We start from the raw sequence: 25,998 nt of genomic DNA on the forward strand, positions 1-25,998 counted from the left end.
AATCATGAGTGGTCAACTACCACAGAGAGCTGCATATGCTTCTGTCTGTTTCCCCGCGATATAAACTGTAAGACATGAGGGGCCCTTTTTTCTTTCCTTCTTCCTCTTCTTCTTTCCTCTTTTCCTGCATGCCATCTGACCACAAGGTGTGGCTCTGATGCGTTGTCCTTGCTCCTCTTGCTCTCCTCCTGGCCTTTTCTAGTCCTCTTTGGTCCCTTTTGGTCCTTTCCCCTTTTTCTTCGCTCTAAATCTGATAAACAAATTAAACTTTTTCTCTTATCTAATCAGCAAAAAAGAACCATCACATGACATATATTACGTCACTGTTAAAGCGGCCACATATCCTCTCAAAAGAAGACTAGCGTAGCTGATACTTTCCCAACACGGCCTAGCGCCATCTCTCGTCAGCCAATTGCCTGATTCGGTATTTTTCGACGTCGTCTTCGAAAACTTCGACTTTGCGACTCATTTTCGACTTCCAACCTCAACGTCTTCCTCCTTCGCCGTGAGAAGACTCGAAATTGCGGCCTGACGGAGGACTAGAGATCCAGGGACGAGACGGGGCGCTGTGCCGGTGCTGCTGGTGCTGCTGTTGCTAGTTTGGTTTTGCTGCCAGACCCGGGCAGGGGCCACTACGGAAAAAGGGTACTTCCAGACCCTGCGACAATAAACCAGCACCAAAAACCGCATATTTTTACTCCGTACAAGGGGCCTGTCGGAACCAGCACGACCGATCTATTATTCGGACCTTCGATTTCGTCCTCAGACATTCAGAGAGCAGAGCAGAGCTGCGTTGGGTTTTCAGGATTTCGCCCGAGTGTCCTTCCAATGGTGCCTCTGCCGCTCACTCATCGCCGTGCCATCTGAAATTACGTCCTCGCTCGAAGACAGAAAACCTCGTCGTTCGACTAGTCATACCACTCTCTATCGCTCGGCTGTCTCGAGTTCTTGTTTTTTTCCCTTTTATTTTTCCTATTTTTCTTCTTCCCTTACGCTCACGATACGTACTAAGCGACCCCTAACACCCGGAAGTAACCCGCTAATCAATCCTGGTCGTTTTCTTCTGCCCAACCATATCTACTACACCACACGCCTTCTTCGCTGCTTCCAACATCCATACTTAATATCGGATCCTCCGCCGTTCGTCAAACTCCTTTTCTTGCCTCTCCTTGTCACCTCCAAGACCTTCCTGGGGGAGGCGAGAATCGATCTCACCCCCTTGCCCTCATCGTACGTTGGCGCCTATCCATCAGTCCATCATCAATCGCCTTCTCAACAATATTACCGCAGCGTCAAGGCTAACAAGAGGGTAGGAGACAAAAAAAGAAACAGGGAAAAAAACAACGTTCGGCGAGTGAGAAACGAAATACACAGAAAAAAAATATCTAGTGGAGAGAAGAGGGTGCGACACATGTTCGCATAGCTCGATCTACCAGTCATGGCGGAACAACACAGTGTTCCAGGCGGCAACACTGCTGCATCGATGACCCCACCTGCCAGCGCTGACGGAGAGAAGATGCACCTTCATGGGATCAATTCTTGCTCGACTTCACCTCGTCCTTCCATCGAAGATGACGGTACCTCTCCTATTCTGGAAGATATCCAACCGGATCATTATTATGAGGGCGGGAGAGTACCGGTCTTTAAGCCGGTTCGTTTGCATATCATAGCTATCATATATTGGCCCTCTTTTTATTTCACAAGGCACTAATTCTGAATGCTTCTTTCTCCAGACCATGGACCAGTTCCGAGACTTTCGAGCTTTCATTCGCTGTATTGACAAATATGGCATGAAGTCGGGAATTGTAAAAGTGGTTCCTCCAAAGGAGTGGTGAGTACTGCAGGCTTTAATGACACATATTATTGGCTTTGCAAGTCGATCTAGAACCACGAGTCGTTTGATTAGTGTTGAAGCTTGTCATGCTGACTCTTGACAACTACAATAGGACGGACTCGCTTCCTGCCCTAGACGAGGCTGTCAAGACCATACGCATCAAGAATCCTATCGTCCAGGAATTTACAGGGTCTCACGGAACCTTTACCCAGGCAAACATTGAGAAACAGCGGTCATACAATCTTCCACAGTGGAAAGCTTTGTCTGAAGAAATCAGTCATCAGCCTCCGGCTAGACGGGGAGAGAGACGTTGGACCCAGGGGAAAACCCGTGGTACAACAAAAGCTCACGGTAACAAAGCTGAACCTCAGAAACGCAAAACAACTGTGAGCAAGCGTAAAGCCAGTGAGGAATTGCCTGAACGCCAGGATGATGGTCAAGGATCCAAGCCTGAAAGCCCTCCCACCCCTGTGTCCCCGGTTTCCAAGCCTGTCAAAGCCAAGTCCGAGGAACTAAGTGATGGAGAGCCCCTACCTGCCCCAAAGCCAAAGGGCAGACAGCCCAAGTCCGTCTCTGCTCGACGGAAAAATAACCGGGATGAGCAAGATGACTACATTGATGAAGAAGCTTTCATCGATTTTGACTACCATCTCTCCAGTAACGAAGAGTTCACCGCTGAAAGATGTGAAGAACTCGAAACCGCTTATTGGAAATCTCTTATGTATAACAATCCCATGTATGGTGCTGATATGCCGGGCTCCTTGTTTGATGATGCCGTAACTTCATGGAATGTTGCCAACCTGCCAAATATTCTGGATGTCCTCGGCCAAAAAGTCCCTGGTGTGAACACCGCCTATGTTTACCTTGGCATGTGGAAGGCCACTTTCGCTTGGCATCTTGAGGATGTTGACCTCTACAGCATAAACTACATCCACTTTGGTGCTCCTAAACAGTGGTACAGCATCTCACAGGAAGACCTTCCACGTTTCGAGGCAGCGATGCGGAGTAAGTTCAGATGGTTAATATATACATGGATGTGCAACATAAAGTACTGACTAGCATAACTTCTCGTAGGTATTTGGCCAACGGACTCGAAAAACTGCAGCCAGTTCTTACGGCATAAGACCTACCTTATTTCCCCTACCGTCCTCAAGTCTCAGTACGGCATCACCGCGAATAAGCTAGTCCACTATGAAGGCGAGTTCGTTATCACGTTTCCGTATGGATACCACTCCGGGTTCAACTTGGGATACAACTGTGCGGAGTCAGTCAATTTTGCTACAGAAAGTTGGCTCGATTATGCCCGTATCGCCAAAAAATGCCACTGCGAAACGGATACCGTCTGGATCGATGTCGAAGAGATCGAACGGAAGCTACGGGGCGAATCTACTCCCGAGTACTACGATGAGACCAGAAGCGAGCAGTATGAAGGTGCCTCTGACCTTCTCACTCCGCCTCGAAGCGTCCCAGAGAAATCCACACGGCCTAGGAAACGGAAAGTTGATGGTGTCGAGCCTAAATCCAAGCGTGCTAGGTTGCATTTAGATTCGCCAAAGAAGCCGCCATGTGTACTATGTCCAAATAGTATGGATTACGAGGAGCTTTTGCCGACCGAAGGCGGTCTATCACAGGCACATAGACGATGTGCCATGTTTATCGAAGAGACCTCTATTCTTAAGGACGACTTAGGACGTGAAATCGTCTGCGATATTGACAAGATTCCCAAAGCAAGAATGGGATTGAAATGCTTGTTCTGTCGTGAGGTAAAAGGTGCCTGCTTCCAGTGTATGTATGGGAAGTGTGCTAGGTCATACCACCCTACATGTGCATTGCTTGCAGGTGTCCAGGTAGAATTTGGTGAAACTTCCGTTGTTGCGGATGATGGCCAAGAGTATTCAGTCCCGGCTATCGACTTAAAGTGCAAGTACCATCGACAGAAGAGATTTGGTTCTCTCCCATCCCAGGCGCTTGATATGGACTCGAAGGTTTTGGAGACCGCACTCAAGCTGAAGCCAGGGGACTTGATGCAATTTCAAGCTGATAAGGAGATCAACGGAGCTGTGGTGTTGGAAAACCGCCCATCGGAGCGCTCATTGATGTTGAAAGTGCTTCCACGAGGGTAAGTATTATTTCAGTTTATCGTTTGCCGCCATTCGCTAATCACCTTCTCTTTCTTCTTTCTTTTCCAGTGACGTGATTGAGCTTCCATACCGCTGGACCTTAATAGTTAAAAAGACGAATTTCCCCCCACTACCCCCAAATATCCTGCCTCTCCCTGCCCACCTTTCCCGAAAGCCCGATTCGAGAAACGATTCAAATTCTTCCATGCCATCTCATGGAATGATATTCGGTGATACTTCTTCCAGCTACCGCTGGGAGGATTTTATATGCGAGCAACCCCCAATTAATCCGGATTCCTGTACAGTTGATCTGACAAAACCGGAGACCCTCTGGTATTATATTGGCAAGACCTCCACGGACTGCCGTGCCCAGTATACCCATAATGTGGATATTTCCATTCATAACCCTAGGTCAAATTTCCTTGAGAGTGTAAGGACGGTCAGAGCATCCACCGTTCCGACTAAGCCCCTAGGCCGTCCTGTGTATAATTCGAACCCGGTCGTTTCCGGACCCCCTTCCGTTGCTCGGCCCATTCTAGGATCGACAACTACGGCAGCTATACCCCCGCCAGCACAGTCCACAAGGGCGGTGTCTCCAGCGAAGTCTCAGACTTCCAACCCCCAGACTAACGATGGCGTTCCCGTGTGGAGCCCAAGTGATAGTGCAATGAAGTCTACCATGGCCCGTAGACTTATTGCTTCCATTACTGAACATGCCAATGCAACTGCTGGATACACTATTGTTAATCCTGACTTTGTGGTGCAGACTCTTTTAGGCGATGACACCTCGCCAATTCCGAAGAACGGCTTGGAAAAGCTTAGAACCTCCATGTCCGAATCGCAGGTCCCTGTCAGATCCCTAGATGGAACAGTCTCCTACCAACCGTTGAACATGGAAGCCGACGACGTCGATCATCTGATTCGAATGCTTCGTTTCGCCGTGAGCAGCCTCACCAGTGTCGTTAATGTGCCAGAGAAACCCAAGGCTCCTGAACAGCAACCGGTGGTGGTGGCTCCTGAGCCTGTAAAGCCTCTTCAGCCCCAACCCCAAGAGCCTGTCGCCCAGCCGGTTACCGGAAGATGGGCATACCTGGAGCTGCAACGACGTCAGGCGCCGCCCGTTTACTGCTCGCCATATGCACCCGGGTTTGGGTTTTCTGATTATGCCAAAGGGGAATATGGACTAGTAGGAACTCCGCAATCATCTCGAAAAGAGCCTTTAGCAGCGGACTATTTTGCTAAGCTATCTCCAGAAGACCAGGAAAAGATAGTCCAGACATGTGGGCCGGTTCCCCCATCCTCGGAAAACTTCTCAACACTGGATGGCTCGATAATAGCAACACATGGCCCTGTAAATCAAAACCTCCTATTCCCTTCGACGGAAATTGCTGCGCCTAATATTTCCGCGGCCATGATCCCAGATAGCCATCTTCACCCTCTATCCGCCTTCGACATGACTCTCCGCGCCGACTCTCCTGCTTCAAGTTTCAACCGTGTCCCGCTCCATTACCAATCTCCTCAGGAATTTGGTAGTCACTTAGACCACGAGTCCTCCTTACTTCCACGCCATCTCCACGACCACCACGATCTTTTCGGCGACCAACAAGCTAACACGCGGTTTTGGCAGAGGAGTGTGCCGTGGAATGATGTTGATACTCCATCCCATGATGAGGAGCATAGGCCCTTCTTTGGTCCTCATCTACGCCCTCCTGGGCATGAGTACGCTTCCTCGGACATGGAGTTTGGCAAGGGACCTGGGTCACTTCATTCGATGGATATGGCTGGATTTGGTTTTGATGGGCCAGATGATCTTCTTCCGGATCCGAGCCCATAAATCTGTCTACCTGCTACCTGGCAATTCGCGCTGTATTTGATTACTCTCTGCCTGTAATGGCGTGCATATATCTCGGACCTTGCGCATGTTCCTATCCTACGGGTGCTTCTTTGCCTTCCTTAAATATGTTTTACGATAGAGCCCTTTTGTTTCCTTTTTGAATTCTATGCGTTGCCTACCGCCAATTGGCTTAATCTCGACAATATCGTCTTTTTACCTCTGTCGGTGGTGCTGGGCGGGATAATTCCCATTTGCCTGCGATTTCCTTTATACCTAAACCAACACACCCAAAAACCTATCCACTCTTTGGTTCCTTTACCTGCGTCCTATACCGACCGATAGCGAAGAAAGCAAAGCTTCAACAACTCTTGTCTAAATCTTCTACACCCGGTTACCGTCTCGGCCACCTTGATCAATCAGCTTCAACAACGCTACGGAATAAAAATCCTTAAAGCCTGCACAACTCATTCACGACGATGATAACTATTGTTTTCTCCCGCCAACACCACCAATTAACGCACGACAATACCATTACGAATATCAAAGTCCCCTTTAGCCCCTTGTGTACATTTGTGTTCCTGAAGCGTTTCATTCCCACGAAAGTCTCTAAGCCCATGTTCTTCCCCCAAAAATAAAGAGAAAAAGCCTGTTTCCATGACTCCTGTTGTATTTTCCATACGGTCTACACCCCCTACCTTCCACTGATCCTCCACTCGCCGGTGGCCACACACGCTGCAAATCCGTGGTGGCTCGGCGATGCTATATCCATCACCCGTCCTCTCTGGCTGGTTCGCACTGTTTGATTTCTCCGCCGATTTACCCTAGAACCTCTCCCATTTCACCCAAAACCCTGTTTGCTTATTCTATGTCCCTTCCTTGGCTTGTGGTTCTTCTTCATTGTTACATCTGTTTCTCCTGCCTTCCGCATATCCATTGCCGGATGAATCTGAAACGGTAATATGGGGATTGGAGCACAGTAACGATGATGTCTAAGGCCGTCAGCGAAGGAAATGGGATTTGTCAAAATAAGCGCCTGTTTCTTAAGGCACACCAAAAAACAATAAAATTTTCTTCAAGCAATTCACCCGTAAATGCACTTAGTATCCCCTGCAAGCCTAACAGTTTTATCTAGCCGTGGACACCAGCTCAACTAAGTGTTTACACATTAACTAGGGTATCAAATAGGGCGTGCAGGAATGTTTAACCGTATATTATGGAATTTAGCTAAGACTTAGGTTTACTTATCTAAATTTAAAGTCTCTAGCAAGTACTTACAGGGACAGTGAACGATGAACAGGGACCTTGACCATTAGTATCACCATTGGTAGTTCTGTTTGAGAGACCGAGATTAGTGACAGTACAATAGAAGGAAATCCCTCCTCTTGAAAACATAACCCCTGCCTCAAATCACCCTCCCTTCCTCTTCTAAAACGCTCTCATTCTACCAAACCTCCCTTATCATCAGCCCTCATTATTTGATAGTTCCCCATTTGAAGATGTCCTTCCTCAAAGGCACCATTTTTCGACGCCGAGGTGGTAACGGTAAAAACGACGACCCTCCTGGCAATAACGACAAGAATAACCCACTTGAAAATCAATATCGTGTGGCGACCGGAGGCGGGGGCAAGGAGTCAGCTCCCACAGCGCTGAAGGAACACCCTGAGGATATCAAGCAAAACATCGACGCTGTACGGTCGTTCCTAGCCGCACGTTTGGCTATAAGATGCTACTCATGTGCATCAAACATTACAGAAAACTTTTCTGTCCGGGACTGGGTACGTCGTTGGTCTGAAGGGGCCCAAGGCAATCCCGCGAAAGGATGTTACCTTTGTGCTGCGACATGCTCTAGTTGCAAAGACCTGACATGCCTTGGCTGCGGCAACAAAGTTCGGAAATCTAAAAATCCCCTTGAAATCGACGGATACTACATAGACTGGTGTTGCCGTGACGGGAGATTGTTTGGGATATGGCTTCTGTTGGCAAGATATGATTGTGTCGAGATACGCTGGCAGGCATCCTCGCCAACGACAGAGAGTAAGCAATCCCTAGCTAGGGTTAGTCATAGCCCAAACAATCGAAAGACACAAGATGCCAGGGGTATCGGGTATGCAGATGACCGCACTGGCCATTATAACCCCTTTGCAACCTTCTTTTATGATGGGCCAGGGTTTCCGCCGGTATATTCAAATAGGCCGTTGCAATTTCACGGCAGTGGTGAAAAAGAAGACGAGTTCGTAGGCAAGGTATTCGACTTCGTTGCTCGGATGATCCCTGGGTCTAGAAACAAGAATCTCCCTGCTGAACTTCATGCAATGTTACAGCTTGGATTGCTTTTGGACAAGGTTGCGGACTTACTGAGAAACGATTCCCTAGACGACGTAACGAAGCGCAGTCATGTGTATAAAGCAGCATTTGGCCTTGTTTCGAAGCTGAGTTCACATACAGAGTTAATCGACCTTGTCAAATGTGCTCGATATTATAAACAACAAACCCCCGGCCTTGAAATCCTTTCTTTACCGAAGTTACATCAGCATGGTAGTCCCCCACTCATACTGGGAGAAAAAATCGCTTCGGTTGGCGAGAGGTTAAAACAGCTAGCACGACAAAGCAGTATTGTCCTTGAATCTGCCGAAAGTCAAGATCTTTACACAAGAAGCGGAGAGAATCTTCTTTTCTGTTGTGAGAGCATTCTTTCGCTTTATACTATCATATCAGCAGATCAGGACAGTTCTGAGATACGTTCAAGAGTAAGTCCCCAGGAAAAGTGGGAATCTTTTCACCAGGAGCATGGGGTATCCCGAAATGAGGGAATCTTTGACCGGACTCATGCATACTATAGTAAAGCTATAGCTATGACGTATTCTAGCCCGGGCCGAATCAAACGGCTGGTGACTGAGTTAGCTAACATGTCAACATCTTTACCAATTGGGATCTTTGTCAAAATTAGTGAAAGTCGGCCGGATGTGATGAAATGTCTCATAATGGGGCCCCCCGATAGCCCATATGGATATGCGCTCTTTGAGTAAGCCCTGACCATAACCCCGATTATAGCAAGCATATAACTTCGAAACAGGAACTGACGGCGGCTAGCTTTGATTTGTTTTGTACTTCAGCGTACCCGAATCAGCCTTCACAAGTGCATTGCAGGACAGCTGTCGGTAAAACAATTAACCCAAATCTCCACCCAGATGGCAAAGGTAGGTTAGGAAATGTCGACGGAATTTACTCTTACAGAGAATCCGTCAACTAGAAGAAAGCTAGTGGATATAAGGCTAACGCTTGAGTAGTATGTCTCTCGCTTCTCGGGACATGGCGTGATGGAGATGCTGCGGCGCAATGTCAACCAGGCAAGTCAACAATATTGTCCGTGCTAATTAGCATTCAAGCGATGATTTTCACAGAAGACCCCTGGCGTAATGAGCCGGCCTACACCAGTGCAGTGGGCACAATGGCTGATATACGCGCCCAGCGATACGTGCAGAAGATTCAGCCCCAGATAGTCACTGCTGGGATGTTAAACTGGTTGACACAGCCCAGGCATCGACATGGAATCTGGCAAAGGGAGATTCGAGCGCATTTCAAGTATAACAAATCAAATATATTGGCAAAGGTGGACAAGTGGGAGAAAGAAAGCCCAGTGCTCAAATTTCGAGGTATTGTCCAGGAGTTAAAATTAGCGATAGAGGATATCAACCGACATTGACTGGATGAAACTGGTAGTCTTTGATAACTAGGTGTCAAACGGAGATCGATGATTTGATTGAGATATCTGTGCGCGGCCAAATGTAGGCGTAGCGAGGCTGACTAATACATATAATTTGACACTAGGTTATCTAAAAATTTGCCCAAATTTGAAGCATAGCAGACGACATCTTGAGTATAAGTATTATTACTGATCTGAGATTCTTTTGATCCTTTTTAATGCAAAACGTCTAAATGTTTCGTCAGATTTTGGTGCTTGTAGCAAGATAAACTAACTACAGCACTAGTCCATTTATGGAAAATACCCACAAAAAAATAGGGTTGTGGGGCTGATAACTTTAACAATTTATCTTTAAAGTTAAATAATTATCAAAAGGGCTGAGATAAAAAGAACATCTGGTAGTTTAGTTAGTGGTCCAGCAAGTTGAAAAGATACCTTTGATGATAATATGATGGTGTCTATACTCCGTATTTACTTTGCTTTCCAGCCTTTTCAATTTTCTTTATAGGTAGGTAAATGGCCATGGGAATTCTGGGGGTCATCTTTACTTCTTTTTCTTCATTTCTCTCTCCTGTCTGATTCCGAGAGGCTAGCAAGATGCCGTTAACGTGGATTCTGTTTTGTTAGTTGGTTTTTTGAGATGAGACTTCATTCAAGCAGTGGCTACTGAAACCATCATGCAGCCTAGCCTCCCTTTCCCAGCTTCTCTTTCTTCTTAAGCAAACAGAGAAATTAAAGCATCTACCCCCTACTGTCTATATAACAACACTATCAACCGTTCCTTAGTGATAACTGCAGTATTATTTACTCTTAGTTACATATCCTGCTTACCACCGCCGATGAACGAAGTATACGCGCCTATCACCGTCATATCCTGCTTTTAAATTGCTCTGACATTCGATCCTTCACCCGAAGTTTCGCTACCTACAATGGAGGTGTCAAGTAGAGATAAACAGATTCTATACTGTTCCTTATCTATGACATTTATGTGGTTTTCTATACTTCTGGGATATTTCATTAAAATTTACCAAGGCGACGACGATTATTTGACGCTCGCCACCACCGCCATGAGCCTAGTCGGATTATTATCTTCACTTTTCACAGTAGCGCTGGATATCTGTAACATGCGCCATAACATGAAGAAACAGCTGCTCAGTAGGTGATCTCTTCTGCATATTAAGCGTGTACTCCACGGCTAATACTACCTAGTATTAGAACGCCCACTTCAGCACAAGGAAACCCAGAAGCACTGAAGCAAGTCTTCTTCATGCGGTGGTCAGAGACGTTGGCGGTCAGCGCAACAACAGGAGCCAGGAATAATCGATCTTAAGTCGCACCCTGTTGTCATTCAAATGTGACCGGACATCTGCGTATCGCCCTTTTCCTTGTCATTTGCCAAAGAATTATGTGACCTCAAAGTTCTCCATACGATGCCGCCACTCCTCGGCAACTCTGTTGGCTATACGAATGCTCGTATCTTGTTATCTTCCGACCGGGCTGGAGGCACGGAGGGAAGGGGAATTCAAAAGGCTGGGACCATTAACTAGTTAACAACAGCAACAAATAATAACATTTCACCATAGCCAGGTCTGAATCGCCTTCTGTGCTTCTCTTAAAACAGTGTTGGTCGGACGTAGCCAGGTTGTAGCTGTGGGGTTGGGAATAAAATAAGCAGCCTGTTAACTCAGCTGCAGGCCTCATCCCTGGAGCTGGCAAAAACGAAGCGAAGAAAAACCAACAACCCCGGGTTTTTACCGAGCCGGTAAAGAGGAGCCCTTGAGGAGGAGCAGGCGAGCATCTCTTTCCTCTCCTCCTCCTCCTCCAAGCCGCTCGCATCGTCTGGCGCACTGCTCCCACACCTTGCTCTCTCCATCCATGGAACACCCAGTTAACCAGCCTGCTTGACCGTTCTGCCCTCCCCAGAAGATGACGAAAGCGCCGGTGGAGGAGGATGGAGGGAGGACACGGAGGGCGTCTGAGGACGCAACTGCGAACGCTGCCTTAGCGAAGATGGGATATAAGAGCGAGCTTCCTCGAAACCTGGGGATGATGAGCGTTCTCGGACTGTATGTGCTCTCATCCATCCTCGCCGTCTTTTCTATTTCACACTGCCATGCGATTCCCCCAGCTAACTGGCTTGCCTCGAGTGACATAGGTCTTTCGCTATCATGGCAGCTCCCTTTGGGCTGAGTACGACGCTATATATTACTCTAACTGACGGGCAATCAGTTACTATAATATGGGGCTGGGTGGCTGTCACTCTAATTTCGATCGCCATCGCAGCCTCACTCGCCGAGATCTGCTCCGTATACCCGACTGCTGGAGGCGTGTACTATTGGAGCGCGATGCTGTCCACCCGCGAGTGGGCGCCGTTGATGTCCTTCATTGACGGCTGGCTGACTCTTGTGGGAAATTGGACGGTAACGCTGAGCATCAACTTCTCTGGGGGCCAGTTGATTTTGAGTGCGATTTCGCTCTGGAAGGAGGACTTCGTGCCGAATCAGTGGCAGACGATCTTGACGTTCTGGGCTGTAATGCTTGTGTGCGCATTGGTAAATATCTTTGGATCGCGATATCTCGATCTCATCAATAAAATATGCATCTTTTGGACTGCCTCCAGTGTGTTGATAATCATGGTTACCCTGCTCTCCTTGTCTGATCATCGGAGGAGCGGGAAATTCGTTTTTACGCACTACGATGCGTCTGCTAGTGGATGGTAACTATGCACGCACTTCTCTTTGCTCCTTTTTAGACAGTTGATTGTGGCTCATTATATCTGACATTTCATTTGACCAAAACTAGGCCGACGGGATGGGCGTTTTTCGTCGGTTTACTGCAACCCGCTTACACACTGACTGGCTATGGGATGGTTGCAGCCATGTGCGAAGAAACGCAGAATCCACACCGAGAAGTCCCCAAGGCGATCGTCCTTTCCGTTGTCGCAGCCGGTATAACCGGCCTGGTGTACCTCATCACCTTGCTCTTCGTCCTCCCGGATGTCAAAATGCTCCTTTCAGTTGCTAATGGCCAGCCAATCGGCCTTTTGTTCAAGACTGTCACCGGCTCTGCAGCAGGTGGTTTTGGCATGCTCTTTTTAATCATGGGAATCCAGATATTTGCTGGAATTGGCGCCCTTACGGCGGCAAGCCGTTGCACATACGCCTTTGCTCGTGATGGCGCTATCCCAGGGTCTCGGATCTGGAAACAGGTAAGTAAGCGTTTTGGCGTCCCGCTATGGGGAATTATTCTCTCTACTTTAGTGGATTGTCTCCTCGGGTTGATCTACTTTGGCTCTGCTGCAGCATTCAACTCCTTCACCGGTGTGGCTACCATCTGCCTCTCAACGTCTTATGGCTTACCAATTCTGATCTCCCTCATCCGCCGTCGAAAAATGTTCAAGAATGCGCCTTTCTCGCTAGGGAAATTCGGATACTTGATAAACATGACCACCATATGTTGGATATGTTTCTCTACCTTTCTTTTCTGTCTCCCAGTGTCCTTGCCAGTCACGCCTTCCAGTATGAACTATGCTAGTGTTGTATTCGCTGGGTTTGCCACTATCAGCGTGGTATGGTACTTTGTTAGGGCACGTAAGGCGTTTACAGGCCCTCCGATGTCTATGGATGAAGCCGGGAAAGACGAAGCTGGTGTGTTGTCTGGTGCAACAGTGCCTCATATGGAGGATGGAGTTATGACTTTGGATAACCCAAAATCCGAGGAACTGCATGTGGAACATCAAACCAAGTCAGGTTGATAATGTTAATGAAGAGAATATTTATCTATTTAATTATGTTGCATTGATCGCCGCCAGTTAATGATATAGTGATTCGCCAGCGCTCCTAGAAAATAAGAATTAGAGGAAAATATCTAACAGTCATACACCCCCTTAAATGTCCATTTCACGCTTTTATATCTCGTCCAACCATTTGTATGATGGAGACCGAAAGCTCTAACGGTATTAGCACCGCGGAGATAAAATGCTGTGGTGTGTCTTGGTTGGCAGGGGTTGCTGAAGCCGACGAGCGAGCCGCGGCTTTCTTAAGCCCCTGTACGACATTAATAGTTACTATGCATATCTTATTCCTCCACTATATAGCACACACCAACACCTCTCCCGTCCGCCTCCAGACCCTGGAAAGGGGCAAATAAACTCCACTTAGCTTACTCTTTCTGACACGTATATGTATCAAAGGAGAAGCGCCATGTCTGTGTCCTCGGGTATTCAACGCCGAATCAAATTGTGGGGGCAGCCGAGTACCGAACAGCAGCTCTTATATCATGCAGACAGCTCCTGTCTCCCGTCACTGTTCTATTCTACGGCCGTTTACTTCTTAAGAGGAAGAATATTCACAGAAACCTGAGCGCCTCTACATGCCAATCCGCGAAAGAGTCTCCCAAATAACCGGCATCATGGAATCAGGTTCTAAGCCTTCAAATGACCTACCATGGGATCCAAACAATACCAAATTCCCTACCCGCAAAAACCTTCCTAATATCCCTGGAGCTCCTAAAGGCGCTGCCTGGGTCTGGGGTAAGGATGACAATGTGGGTGTATTGCCATTACTTTTGTATAGTATAATACTAACAGTATCATAGATTGGAAGATTGAACCTGCTCACTCCAACTCGTGTCAAGGCAGCGGCCGCAGAAATCAAAACTGGAGAAGTTATTCCTCTAGAGTGAGTGTCTGAAATGCGGTATATACGAAGGATAAAGTGAAATAATGCTGTAGAATAGTCTACCGTTCAACGTTCCGGAGACTCCAGGCTTCGCCCGAGAGAAGTTCGTGCATACTATCAAGACGATTGTCGAAGGCATTGCATATGACGACTTATACGAATTAAATACCCAGTTTGGGACACAGTGGGACGGATTTCGACATGTGAGTGCCGTTCATCTCCTTAGATGTATAAGATACCCTGGCCTAATGAGTTTTTCCCCATCAGTTTGCTCACCTGGCTTCTGCCAGTTTTTATAACGGCGTGAGTATACCCTCTCCCAATAATATTAACGATACGACCACTAAACTCTACAAATAGACAAAAGGGGAAGACATAAAAGGACCAAATGCCAATCATAAATGCAGTATACATCACTGGGCCGAGCACGGTATTACTGGCCGAGGAGTTCTGCTCGACTATCGATCCTATGCAAAAGCCAACGGGATCGATTATGACCCTTATACCCCACATGCCATTACTTACGAGGAGCTTGTCAAGTGTGGGAAAGCTCAAGGCATCGATATCCGACCAGAAGCCCAAGGTGGAGATATAAAAGTTGGCGACATCCTACTGATCCGATCAGGGTGGGTTGAAAGCTATCACGAACGCAGTCCGGAAGAGCGCGAGGCTCTTGCTCTCCGGCCACACTCTGCCGGGCCAGGCGATGGACAAAAGTACGCTGGTGTTGCACAAGAAGATGATATGCTCGACTGGCTGCATGATTGTTACTTTGCGGCTGTTGCCGGGGACGCACCGGCCTTTGAGCGCTGGCCAACCCCCGTATCGTACTATCTGCATGAATACATACTGGCCTTGTGGGGGATGCCACTTGGTGAGATGTGGGATCTCGAGAGACTTGCGAAGAAATGTCGTGAGACCGGTCGTTGGTTTTTCTTCCTGACAAGTGCCCCTTTTAATGTTCCAGGTGAGTTACACAAACACCCTTTTATATTGTTCTATTCCCCGTTCCTCTTCGGAAAAGATCCCCTCCTAGCTAACCCTTGGTGATATTCAGCTGGAGTGAGTACCAGGTCGAATTCAACAGCTATTTTCTAGTTCCACCCAAGCAGAACCAGTATATTTAGATGCCCTGCAGAGAAAATAGGAAATACATACAGTTGTTCTCATGGATTATTTGCAAGTACACATTATTACTGTGAAGCTTTTCACTATTGCACAGCCTTCCTTCGCGAATAACTAGGTACTGTATAAGCAGTAAAATGTCCAGCATTCTCCATTGGAGCAAGGCGTTCTCAAGCCAAAACCTTCTCCATGGCAGCACGATACGCATCCATCGCGATATCACCCAACTCCTTTCCCAAGCTGACCCTTCTAACTCCCATATCAGTCAACTCTTTCACGGTCAAATAACCTGGCCCGGTCTTCAATCTCGCATTCCAAAGTCCATCGAATGCATCAACACACATCTGCCCTTCCTCCTTTGACACTCCACGCCCATGATTACCACCCCAGACGAAGACACAAAACGCACCGGCCTCCAGGAAGGCCTTGCCCCTTGAGATAGCTTCTTCTATTGTCCCACCGTGCCCCAAGACATCCGTTCGCGCATTAATGACGAAATCAGGGACACCAAGCTCGGCTGCCTTAGCCATGACTCTTTTAACACGGTCCACGGCTTGAGCTAAAGGCATGCACTTTCCCGTTTCATTATCTTCATCCTCGAGGTTGCATCCTACCACACCAGCTTCAATGAGTGATGTGATTGTCTCCTCGAGTCTGTCTCCCCATCCGTCACGCATGTCGACGGAAAGTGGGATGGGGTCTTTATTGTCTCTGGCTGATATGTGACGGTTAATGACACCAACAATATCTTTGGCCGCCATGGCAAGCATCTCTGGTTCAAGTTCTTCGTCTGGCTTCCCGTGTACTGCTGCCACGGCGAAACTGCTGGTTGCCAAAGCCTTTGCTGAATGTTCACCGTTGCTCCCCTTGTGACTAAGGACAATGTCTGCTGTTCGACCATCATAGACATTGCAGAGAACCAGTGGGTCGCCTTTCTTATGAAGGCTCCGAAGGAAGAGTGCACGATCGTTCTGGGACATCGCTGCGGGCATAAATAATATGGGGGAGATGGGGTGGTATCTTTTTTTAGAGCCTCTTTTGGAAACAAAGGATTCAAGTGATTTTGTCAATTGAGTACAAACAAGGAGCCATCTTCAATCAAAGGATGATGGGTCTATTTATGCTTAAGGCAGCCGCGTTGCCGACGCTCTCATCCATCTGATATTATCTGCAGCAACAAATGATCAACAGAGGTGACTCACGCGGCCTCCACATCACCGGAACTCGGCACCTCTTTTTCTCTTCACTCTCATATCCCTCCACCGCCGTCCGTCTCGTTCTCCTTCTTCTCGCGCCCTTGTGTTCGTTTCCCTGCAGAAACCGACGTGGCTGAAGCAGTTAAAAAGTGGAACGCGAATGGGACGCGATATCACGTGGGACAAGGGCCTTTAATTGGTTTTTTGCTTTCTTTTTCGGCAATTTCAACATCAAACATCAATAATACGAGGAGCAGAGGGGTCATGAGAGGATGTTGTGATGCGTTAGATGGCCCGAGACTTGTCGAGAGATCTTCAAAAACGAGAAGGCCTTATAAGATCCACCGAAACTCTTCCGCTCCTGGCCCGTCTTGCAGTCTCTTTGTCGGCACATCCCTCGCTGACGTTTTGTGGCCAGCTCGGCGGTTACGCCGCAGATTATCCCATGCCATGTAGAGGCCGAGAAGAAGAGTAATGCAGGCACCGGTTGCACCAAAGACAGCGGTGGTGACTAATGCTGGCTCATATTTTGGTTTGTCCTTCTCACGGAAGATGTTGCTGCTCACTAACCCCATGAGATTGGCCAACGAGACACCCACGGAGGTGAGCAAGATGCGGCGCCCCTCATGAGCAACATTGTTGTTGTACCATGTACTTAGCAGCACCGAAGGTGCAGAAGTGCCCCATGTCATCATGAACGCGCCAAAATAGGCGAGCTGTATGTTGTTCTTGATATCGTCAATTGAGGCATAGATCATGAATCCGCTGAAGCTGAGGAGGAAACCCAAAACGATGAACGGCGAGCGCAGTCTAGTGGCATCTGAGCAAAAGGCTAGGATGAGAAGCATGACTGCCCCAGTACAATTTGGTGCCACTGTGTAAAGGTTCGTTTTTACTGTTCCGTAACCCAGTCTCTGTATAATCTGGGGTAAAAACAAAGCGACAGATTGCAAAGGAACACCGATGCAGATCTCAATTAGGATAAAGCAGTATGAAGCTGGCTGTCTCAATATCCCAAGTGCATCCCAGAAAGAAAACTCTTCATTGACAACAGACGATGAGTCGACCTGTATTCGATGGAATGCGAGAGCCTTTTCGTCTGCATTGAGGAACCTTGCCTCAGCTGGCGTCCGAGGAAGATACCAGAAAGCGAATATTGAGAAGCATACTGTGCATGCTCCCTCGATAAGAAAAAGATAACGCCATCCTTCCAACTTTGTGCTGGGGAGTTGGAATACCGCAAACGCAAGCAAACCGGAAAATGCGTTTGCTATGTTCGACGCAGCATAAAATATGGCGAGGCGCCGTGCTAGCTCTCCCCGCCGATAGAAGGTTGTCAGATAATAGATAACTAGAGGGAGAAAGGCTGATTCAGACATCCCCAATAGCCAGCGGATGGCAAACAGACCACCGAAGTTGCGGGTGGCAGCAGAGAGAAGAGTCAGGGATCCAAAACAGAACATGCATATTGGTAGGACGCGAGCGGGACCGTATTTCTTGCCCAGCATGGCAATTGGAGGCGCGAAAATAACATAAGGTATGAAGAATATCGACAGCAATAAGTTGTATTCTCCATCTGCGAAACCGAGATCTATCAACACTCAATAGGTCAGTTCTGAGAAAACGAAGGTAAGTACTTGATGATAGTAGTGAAATATGTACCGTTGCTGAGCCCGTTGGTCTGCGCATTTCCGATGTTTGCTTTATCCAGTGCGTTAAAAAGATCTGTCTCGGTCAGTTGGCCTTCGCTCGCAGAGTAAACAGAGGTAGTAGCAAACATACACATCAACGCCAGCACAGGCAGAAGCCGGATATCTAACCGAAAACAGAGTGCCCCTTCTTCTTCCCGTTCAGCGACATAGGCCGTTGTATCACCTCTATTATCATCATCACCTGCGGTAGGGCCATGCTTGGCTGAGGTCTCACAGCTTTTCTCAGTGTAGCAGTGGCTGGCTGACTCAATGTTTTCTGCTCTGGGGCTGTGTCTGGACGGCATAGTATCGGCCATTTATGACGTTCTCTCTAGCTCACATAGGGACGATGATATTTTGGGAGAATAAGAGGTGGCTTAGCGAAGAAGCCTGATTGACAAGAGTATCTCTGGTCCAGGAGGTGGGTGGTGGTCCTGAAAAGAAGGTTGATACCATTTTGTTTGTTACATAGTTTGTTGGAAGACCCAACTGATATTCCAGTCTTGACATGAGCCATTGTCAGACATCATTGTTCCAGATTGGATAGGCTATCAATGTAAAGAACTTGTTTATAGAGCCTATCCGCCCATTGTAGCTTTCGCTCTTATAGCCCTGAGTTTTCAAGAAGACAGACTAAGAATAGAAAATTGAAGCCACGCATATGATTCTTTGAAGAGGCGTACTCTGACTATACCATTGACGATAGTAAAGAGAAGTATGTTATTTTAATTCTTAGAGACCTTGGAATAGATAATTTCTATTATAGATAAAGTTCTCAAAGTGCCCATAGATTGGATAACCTAATTACCACGAAGGTTGGACAGCAGAAGGTAAAGCAGATTACTGGGAAGAGGATAGGTCGAATAAATTAGCTGTCTCGTTTCCCGTCATTCAATTTTAAGAGGTAGTACAGCTACTCTGAACTAGCCCGATCTCACGTTTTTCTGCGAGTATCTCTCGATATCCAGGGTATGCAGGGGAAGAAAAGCTGGTCCCTACACCAAATAAGCCCAGGTACACTGCATTGCGAGTCATGAATTGAAAACGAATATATTCGTCTCCTGTGACTCTTGGCCAGGTAAAAAGTGTGCATGAACAAATAGGATATTATCAGTATTCAACGATTACAGTTAGGAATCTCAACTATACCCATGATAGCCCGTTTGTCATCCCGTGGCTAGGGGATGCATGTGTGCCACTCCCTCCAAGAAGACAAGGTAACACCCAAGAACCAGCCTATCTCAGCATCTGAGCGTGCTCTTTGATCCCTCCAGATGCAAGAATATCAAGCTTTATCGACTACTATTAGCGTAGGTGGCTGAACATCCCGTGTATCAAGGTGAGAGGGCAGCGGGATGGGTTTCAAGGTTTTGCGAGTCAGGCTGCTTAGGGGACAGTAAATATGGGTATAATATACGGAGTAATGGATGCTAATACCTTGCTGCTGTGAGATGTGTTGGCATGTCCATACTTGCAGTACATGGGACTATTGGTAGTATCACTTTTGCTATCCATCGGGATAACCTGGTCAGCAGGGGGGCCGACTAAGGCCACTTCTCAAGGAACAGGATAACTATGGAGCCGACAGAGAATGGCTGCGTCTATAGTACCAAATCAGACCACAATGTACATCGAGTAACATAACCATTTGAGTTGATGAGAACCAGCAACGACTTCTCATGCATCATAGTGGTCACAGCGTGAAATGAGTCTTTGGAGCCCAGCCTATAGGAGGCACATGGTTAGCCACTATAGATACTGTGGTTTGCTACGGGAGGGGGAAGACATGGATAACTAGTTATGTACCTATAGTTATCCCACCTACTTCCCGTGGAGCACTGCTGCAGATGTTCGTGCAGTGCATCATGCATGCTCTCTGTATCCTGGCTCCCAGCATCGGCGCTTGTACTCCGTAGTTGCTGTAGTTGCTGTGTATGTATGCCTGCTGCCTCGAGGTAGAGGTACCCGCCGGCCACCTAGCACAGGGCCCCTTGTCTGTATCCATGCAAAAGCTCATCTCACTGGCTTTCGCTTTAGTGACCAGGCCCACCATGGTCCTCCCTGAGCACGACAGCAACATGCTGCGCCTGGCATAAGGGACCGTCCCCCATGGTCGTCGGCAAAGGGTCTGACGCACGAGAAACTTGCTGTAGGCTTTCGTGAGAAGGCCGCTGTGACTGCTCTGGATGCTGCAGATCCCATGCATAAGATACGGACATGTACTTTTCATCTCGTCTTCTCTCTTTGTTTGTTCTCAGCTAGCCTCTCCTGGGTTGCTGACGCCTGCCCTGGCCTGGTGACGCTGTTAACTAAGCTGACGGGCTATGTTTGCTGCTGCTGCTGTCGTCACCGCCGCTGCTGCACGCTCTCGCCAAAGCCTGGCCTCCCTCGCTTCTCCATGTCTTCTGCCCGTTTAACCCCCTGCGCTGCGCTGAGCTGCACTGAGCTCTGCATTCGGCTTCTCTCTCTGCATCGACTCCTTGTCCCCCTTTTTTTTACCTTTTACTCGCCCCCACATAACGCGGGACAGAGCCAGAGCTGCGGGTTTCCCAGCAAACTTTGTTGGCCTCAGGTTGGATATTGAGTTTCATGTGGCATTTTTTTCTTTTACATCGCTTAACCACAAGTAGGTAGAGCGGCTGAGCATGAGAGGGCCGCTGAGTATAGCGTGGGGGACCAAAAAGGCCGGATTTTCTGATTACAGACACGGAGAACCAATATTGGGGGAAAACAGGGGAATGGTGGTAGATAAGGATGTCTATTAACTAACTAGTCAGTTACCAACTATTGCTCCAAAACAGCCAGCCAGAACGAACCAGACACCGGACAAAAAAGGACCAGAAAGCCAACTCAAGGAGGACAGAGATATTAAAGAAGGGTGTGAAGTAATGGAGGCCCAGAAACAAGGAAAAAAAGACCGAGGAAAGACAAAAGAGAGGTCATAGATCGTTAATGGGTGTTGATATTGGCCAGGGAAAGGGGTGACGAGTACAGCTACAGCGCCTTCTCGAAGTCAACTAGCTCCTTGAATTGTGTAGTATACGAGTCCCTGGCCTCTTTAGTTGGCCGTGGAAGAGGGCGCCTCGCGTATCCTCCATAGCCAAAATGTGACTGCATGGCCGACTTGATGCCGACCACGCCGCTCTTGATGGCCGCCCAGTCGCCTCTGGAAAGGACATCCTGCACCTCACGGGCCTCGTCCATCTTGCCGTCAGCATACAGGCTCAACAGTAGCATGCATGTCTTGGGTGCCAGGTTTGCAATTCCCCCGATGACTCCGGCCCCCCCGCCGATCAGGGTCTGGAGCGTAAAGTCGCCGGATCCTCCAAAGCAGAGGAATGTGTTGCTGTTCGCATTGCCATTGTTGATGCTAGCCATTTTGGCGCTCTGGTGCGTTGCTCGCTGGGCTGTGGCAACACGGTTGAGCTTGCCCGTGTTTCCGCAGGTAAACTTACACCCCACGATATTGGGATGCTTGCTAAGAGCGGCAATAGTATCTGAGTCCAGGTCGAGGCCTGAAGCGGCAACAGGGTAGTTGTATATCACGATCGGTATTGGAGAAGCATCAGCTACATCGGTGAAGAATTGCATAATCGTATCGGCTGCGAACAGCCCCCGGTAATACGAGGGAGCAAGAACAAGGGCAAAGTCTCCTCCGCTTGCATATGCATCGCAACAGAGCTGGATAGTTTCGCGGGTTGACTGGGCACTGCAGCCAACCATTAGTGGCATGCTAGTGTAGCCTGCGTTGTCGAGAGCCTGGCGGGTATTTTCTGTGACCAACTTCCGCTCCTCAAGGGATAGATGTATGGCCTCTCCGTTGGAACCGTGAACGGTAATGCCCGTCACGCCAGCCTCAGCCAGTCTTACAGCATGCTTTGCTGTCGCAGAGAGGTCAACGTCCTCTGTGCTAGGGTCAAAGAAGCAAACTGTTGGGACGTAGAAGCCAGGAATTAGGGTGCGGATCCCCTTAGTGACCGGCTGCAGGCTACTCCGGCCCATGACGTTGTCACCGTTAGGCATCGGAGGCATTGTTGGTAAGGATGAAGGGGACGAAGCAGAAGGTAGAGTGGACGGCATCCAAACCTGAACACGGCTCCAAAGTTTTATATCTTATAAGTAGAGAGAGAGGGTAATGATAATCAAAATATACAACAAAAGGGTTGGGCTTTGATGTGCGTGTGTGAGGGAGTCGGGAAAGGTATCAAAGGAGCCGGGCCCGTCAACCGTTGCGATAGTGAGTAAAAATTGGCACAGGAAGTCGAGCGAAGGAGTCTGTATAGATGGAGGTAATAACTAATGATAATATCGAGGGAACCAAAAAGGAAAAAATAAAAAGATCAAGATATCTCCCCTGGTTATATATGCATCCACTCTGTGCGCATGGCAACAACCCTGGAGGAAGAAAAGAAATAAAAGCAAGGGTCAAAGGTAAGGTCTCGGGAATTCAAAAGTGTTTGAAGGCAACGGGCCAAGGAGAGAGGCCACATCGGCGTTCGAGGCGTGTATTGCGGAGTGCTGCCGGGCCCTATACATGTCATGCCCAACTATGAGACCCGAAAACGAGGGACACAGCTAAAGGAAGGTGGAAAAAAAAAAGGAGAAAGAAGAAAAGAGTAAAGTGAGAGAGAGATTTGAAGCGAATCACAAGGCCAAAATATCGGTGAAAGGATAGCGTGGAAGGCCATGCTTGTCAAGGCCAACCTTAGCTCACGACCCGGTTGATTGGCATAGTTTGCGTTTTGTCATTATTTTGGTGTAAACTACATACATGGTTGGGGACCTTCCGTATATACGGAGCGTCCGTGGGGTGCGCGCGGCTTGTGGGTACCCCTTTTGGATACCGTGCCAGTCAATTTTTCGGGGGCCATCACAGCCCTTCTTTGCTAGGGACGGGGCCGTTTTTTTGCGCTTCGGAGCCGTTGGTTGTTTGTTGACGTTGCCCTTTGTTTGCTTTCGCCCCCTTTTTCCTCGGGTTCTTCCCTATGATATAGTTGGTTGTTTCTAATTAGCATCTGCATATCCAGCTGGGCATGGGAACAAGACAGAGAAGAAAGGACTCTGAATCAGAGCTGGAGTAGACAAGGAGAATGAGAAAAGAAAAAAGCAAACAGTCACACCGTGGAGAAAATCCTTAGGTCTGATCATCGAGAGAATAACATAGTGGCCAAGGGAGAACAGCAAGATACAGACGAAGGCCGATGTCCAATTCGTCGAATCAAACGAGGAAATGAGCTTGAAACGGCTATTTTCAGTTGTTCCACCCTCTATAATTTTGCTGTTTTCTTTTCTTTTTCCAGCCCGCCCTGCGAGGGCGACCCCCATGATATGTATGATACCATCGAAGTATCCATATAAGACATCGGGTACATCGTTCTATCACTTCTCGGTTGCTGTACGATTGTTCCACGATGCATGACAAACAACGGCTCCATAAAACTATAGTTAAAGTAGTTAATGGTCCCTTTAGTTTATCAAACGCCTCGGTTAAGGATCTTTGGCTCCCGTATCTTCTTTCTTTTTTCCCTCCTTAGTGCTTGCTGGAGAAATCTTGTTAGCTAATAAGTATTGCACGGAAGGGGCTTGTTTAGTTGAAAGGCCGGCGAAGGAAAAGAAAGGAAGAAAGAAAGAATTCTAGAAAAAAATGGTATATCAATATGAAGGATTCTCCGGAGTTACTCCATATTAGGACATCATTGCATCCAACCCATGGGCGTGGGATGCGATACACAAAGTATTTTTTCATGATGGCCAGGATGGGGCTCTCGGGGAATTGCACTCTGTGTCGTTCCTTTTTCTTCTTTTCTTCTTTTCTTCTTCCTCTTTTGCGAGCGGAGCATCGCATCAGCATCAGGCATGGATCGGGGGTGTTGGGAGAATTAGCGTTGGGTGATCACATCGTACTTAACGCTTCACTCTAAAGCTGAGATACGGAGTAGAAGGATGATGATGGGCGGAGCGAGTGAGATCGGAGGGTCCTGCAAGGGTGTCTGCCTGCCAGTCTATCTGGCGCAATCTGGCTTGTTGCCTCTTTGCCCATGGCCTGATTTACCGAGTCCTTCATCCTTAAGGCAGCTGAGCAGATGAACGGGCCGTTTCGGGATGACTATTCGTGGACATAGCCATGTCTTTGACCGCCCAGTTGGAGGCGGAATTGGTGGCTCATAGGCATCATCATTGACGTCAGGGCCTTGTCTAGAACAATGTGAGAAAAGCGCTGGTTCCTCTTCCTTCCCCTCTCTATTCTCCCTTTGCTTGATTTCTTTTTTTAAATCAGATTTTCTTCCAGCCGTTCTTTCTTTTTTTTACCTTCTTTGTCGTTTTTGCCTCCTCTTATTTTCTTTTTTTTCTTCGTTTTCTTCCCCTATTTCTTTGCTATTTTCCACGTGGAAGTTAGTGAGATATTTGCTTCTGTTCCAGTTCATGTCTGACAAGCAGGACAACGCACGCTTAATTGTTTCTTTCGTCTGATTGCTTGCTAGCTACTCCGTAGATACATTTGTACATTTGTACTTGACACCCCCTTATCCTACTCTCCAGTTGAGAAGGAGGAGGGGAAAAAAAGGGAGGGTGTGAATATAACTAGTGCTAGTTGTTTAAATATAAGCTGAACATTCAATCTCGACATCCGTGTTTCGTGGAAGGGTTTTGACCGCAACACATGTTCGGACCTGTGCTCAAGGGTCAGTGACTGGCCAGTAGCATCTAGACAGGCAGCTAAAGAAAAAGGAACGAGGGCAGTCAGGAGAAGGATAAGGCTATCGTTTACCGGCTTGGGCTCAAAGTTAAGGTACTGCGCGTAGACCTCGTTGACAGCAGCAAAGTCATCCATGTTGGTGAGGAAGACATTGACCTTAAGCAGCTTCTCCAGGCTCGACCCTGCAGCCTCCAGCACTGCAGTGATATTGCGGAATATCTGGGCCTGTTTGTGGTGTGTAAGTACATTAATACCATTTCATGTCATGCAGTGCCGGTCAAGTGCCCCATCTCCCTAGTCCCGCGGCCCCTCCAGCCCATCCTACTGGAAGACACGCCCGTTCTAGCAGAGAAGAAGGGGTAAGGCAAACACGTACAGTGCGGTCCTTGACGCTTCCTTCGACCAGCTCACGGGTAGCTGGATCAGTGCCAACCTGGCCGGAGCAGTACACGATGCCGTTGTGGATAATGGCCTGCGAGAACACTGGCAGCGGCGCGGGGGCCTTGTCCGTGAGCACAGCTTTTTTGGCAGACATCTTCTCGTCGTCTTCTTCTTCTCTGGTCTCTTGCTGTCTTCTCCCTGCTATCTATCTGCTTCTTCTCTTCTCTTCTTCTTCCCTTCTTCTCGTCTGATGTTGTCACTGCCAACGCTGCGTGGGGGATGATGAGATGTCGTTGCTGGCAGTTTGCCCGGCAGTTACTTACTTGGTCGACCAACTTAGTCAGCTCGTCCCTCCCCCTCACAGCCAGACGACCTCACCTTGTCAACAACAGCAGCGGCGGCAGGAAGCAAAGTTGATACATCCAGTTGCCCTGCAGGGAACCCTTGCAAGGATCTGTTGGCCGAGAGAAATATCCGGACGTGCGAGTCTGCGCCCTCTTTTGTCATTTCCACGGCAAACAACTGGATAGGATGGTTAACTAACCAGCCAACTAGTTAACCATCTCCAAAGGGGGCCGCGCAGGTTCGTTCGCCGCCGCCACCAGGTACCAAAGTAAAGTGACGAGCCAACTGTCCAACAGCAAACCGCCCGTCGAAAAGCCTGATAACTGTCCAGCTCACTAGCAGAGCAAGAGCAGGGGTTGCTCTCTTGCTGCTCTTTTCTTTTTCTCCTTTAGT

The 25,998-nt window shown here is 48.1% G+C and overlaps 9 protein-coding genes across 9 annotated transcripts; 4 read left to right on the forward strand and 5 right to left on the reverse strand.

The window, feature by feature from the left end:
- Window positions 1-1,438: 1,438 nt before the first annotated feature.
- Window positions 1,439-5,788, forward strand: MGYG_01803 (DNA damage-responsive transcriptional repressor RPH1; the record flags this gene model as incomplete). Its single annotated transcript, XM_003177691.1, has 5 exons — window positions 1,439-1,651; window positions 1,734-1,831; window positions 1,947-2,839; window positions 2,909-3,953; window positions 4,024-5,788. 5 exons carry the CDS (start codon window positions 1,439-1,441, stop codon window positions 5,786-5,788), a joined length of 4,014 nt encoding a protein of 1,337 aa, XP_003177739.1.
- Window positions 5,789-7,284: 1,496 nt separating this feature from the next.
- On the forward strand, window positions 7,285-9,491 carry MGYG_01804 (ubiquitin-conjugating enzyme family protein; the record flags this gene model as incomplete). Its single annotated transcript, XM_003177692.1, has 3 exons — window positions 7,285-8,810; window positions 8,879-8,985; window positions 9,076-9,491. 3 exons carry the CDS (start codon window positions 7,285-7,287, stop codon window positions 9,489-9,491), a joined length of 2,049 nt encoding a protein of 682 aa, XP_003177740.1.
- Window positions 9,492-11,417: 1,926 nt separating this feature from the next.
- MGYG_01805 (polyamine transporter TPO5) lies at window positions 11,418-13,245 on the forward strand (the record flags this gene model as incomplete). Its single annotated transcript, XM_003177693.1, has 4 exons — window positions 11,418-11,557; window positions 11,647-11,681; window positions 11,721-12,207; window positions 12,294-13,245. The coding sequence occupies 4 exons, from the start codon at window positions 11,418-11,420 to the stop codon at window positions 13,243-13,245; spliced, it is 1,614 nt and encodes a 537-aa protein (XP_003177741.1).
- Window positions 13,246-13,901: 656 nt separating this feature from the next.
- On the forward strand, window positions 13,902-15,297 carry MGYG_01806 (hypothetical protein; the record flags this gene model as incomplete). The annotated part of the gene is made up of 5 exons (XM_003177694.1): window positions 13,902-14,036; window positions 14,088-14,170; window positions 14,229-14,373; window positions 14,531-15,137; window positions 15,269-15,297. 5 exons carry the CDS (start codon window positions 13,902-13,904, stop codon window positions 15,295-15,297), a joined length of 999 nt encoding a protein of 332 aa, XP_003177742.1.
- Window positions 15,298-15,465: 168 nt separating this feature from the next.
- Window positions 15,466-16,275, reverse strand: MGYG_01807 (PEP phosphonomutase; the record flags this gene model as incomplete). The annotated part of the gene is made up of 1 exon (XM_003177695.1): window positions 15,466-16,275. One exon carries the CDS (start codon window positions 16,273-16,275, stop codon window positions 15,466-15,468), a length of 810 nt encoding a protein of 269 aa, XP_003177743.1.
- A 548-nt stretch (window positions 16,276-16,823) lies between these two features.
- Window positions 16,824-18,499, reverse strand: MGYG_01808 (nicotinic Acid transporter; the record flags this gene model as incomplete). Its single annotated transcript, XM_003177696.1, has 3 exons — window positions 16,824-18,082; window positions 18,154-18,216; window positions 18,274-18,499. The coding sequence occupies 3 exons, from the start codon at window positions 18,497-18,499 to the stop codon at window positions 16,824-16,826; spliced, it is 1,548 nt and encodes a 515-aa protein (XP_003177744.1).
- Window positions 18,500-21,176: 2,677 nt separating this feature from the next.
- MGYG_01809 (dihydrodipicolinate synthase) lies at window positions 21,177-22,214 on the reverse strand (the record flags this gene model as incomplete). The annotated part of the gene is made up of 1 exon (XM_003177697.1): window positions 21,177-22,214. The coding sequence occupies one exon, from the start codon at window positions 22,212-22,214 to the stop codon at window positions 21,177-21,179; it is 1,038 nt and encodes a 345-aa protein (XP_003177745.1).
- Window positions 22,215-22,607: 393 nt separating this feature from the next.
- On the reverse strand, window positions 22,608-23,507 carry MGYG_01810 (hypothetical protein; the record flags this gene model as incomplete). The annotated part of the gene is made up of 3 exons (XM_003177698.1): window positions 22,608-22,710; window positions 22,954-23,165; window positions 23,295-23,507. 3 exons carry the CDS (start codon window positions 23,505-23,507, stop codon window positions 22,608-22,610), a joined length of 528 nt encoding a protein of 175 aa, XP_003177746.1.
- Window positions 23,508-24,778: 1,271 nt separating this feature from the next.
- MGYG_01811 (BRT1) lies at window positions 24,779-25,414 on the reverse strand (the record flags this gene model as incomplete). The annotated part of the gene is made up of 3 exons (XM_003177699.1): window positions 24,779-24,853; window positions 24,952-25,104; window positions 25,256-25,414. The coding sequence occupies 3 exons, from the start codon at window positions 25,412-25,414 to the stop codon at window positions 24,779-24,781; spliced, it is 387 nt and encodes a 128-aa protein (XP_003177747.1).
- Window positions 25,415-25,998: the final 584 nt, after the last annotated feature.

This window comes from Nannizzia gypsea, genomic scaffold, assembly GCF_000150975.2.
Source record: "Nannizzia gypsea CBS 118893 supercont1.1 genomic scaffold, whole genome shotgun sequence".
NCBI lineage: Eukaryota > Fungi > Ascomycota > Eurotiomycetes > Onygenales > Arthrodermataceae > Nannizzia > Nannizzia gypsea.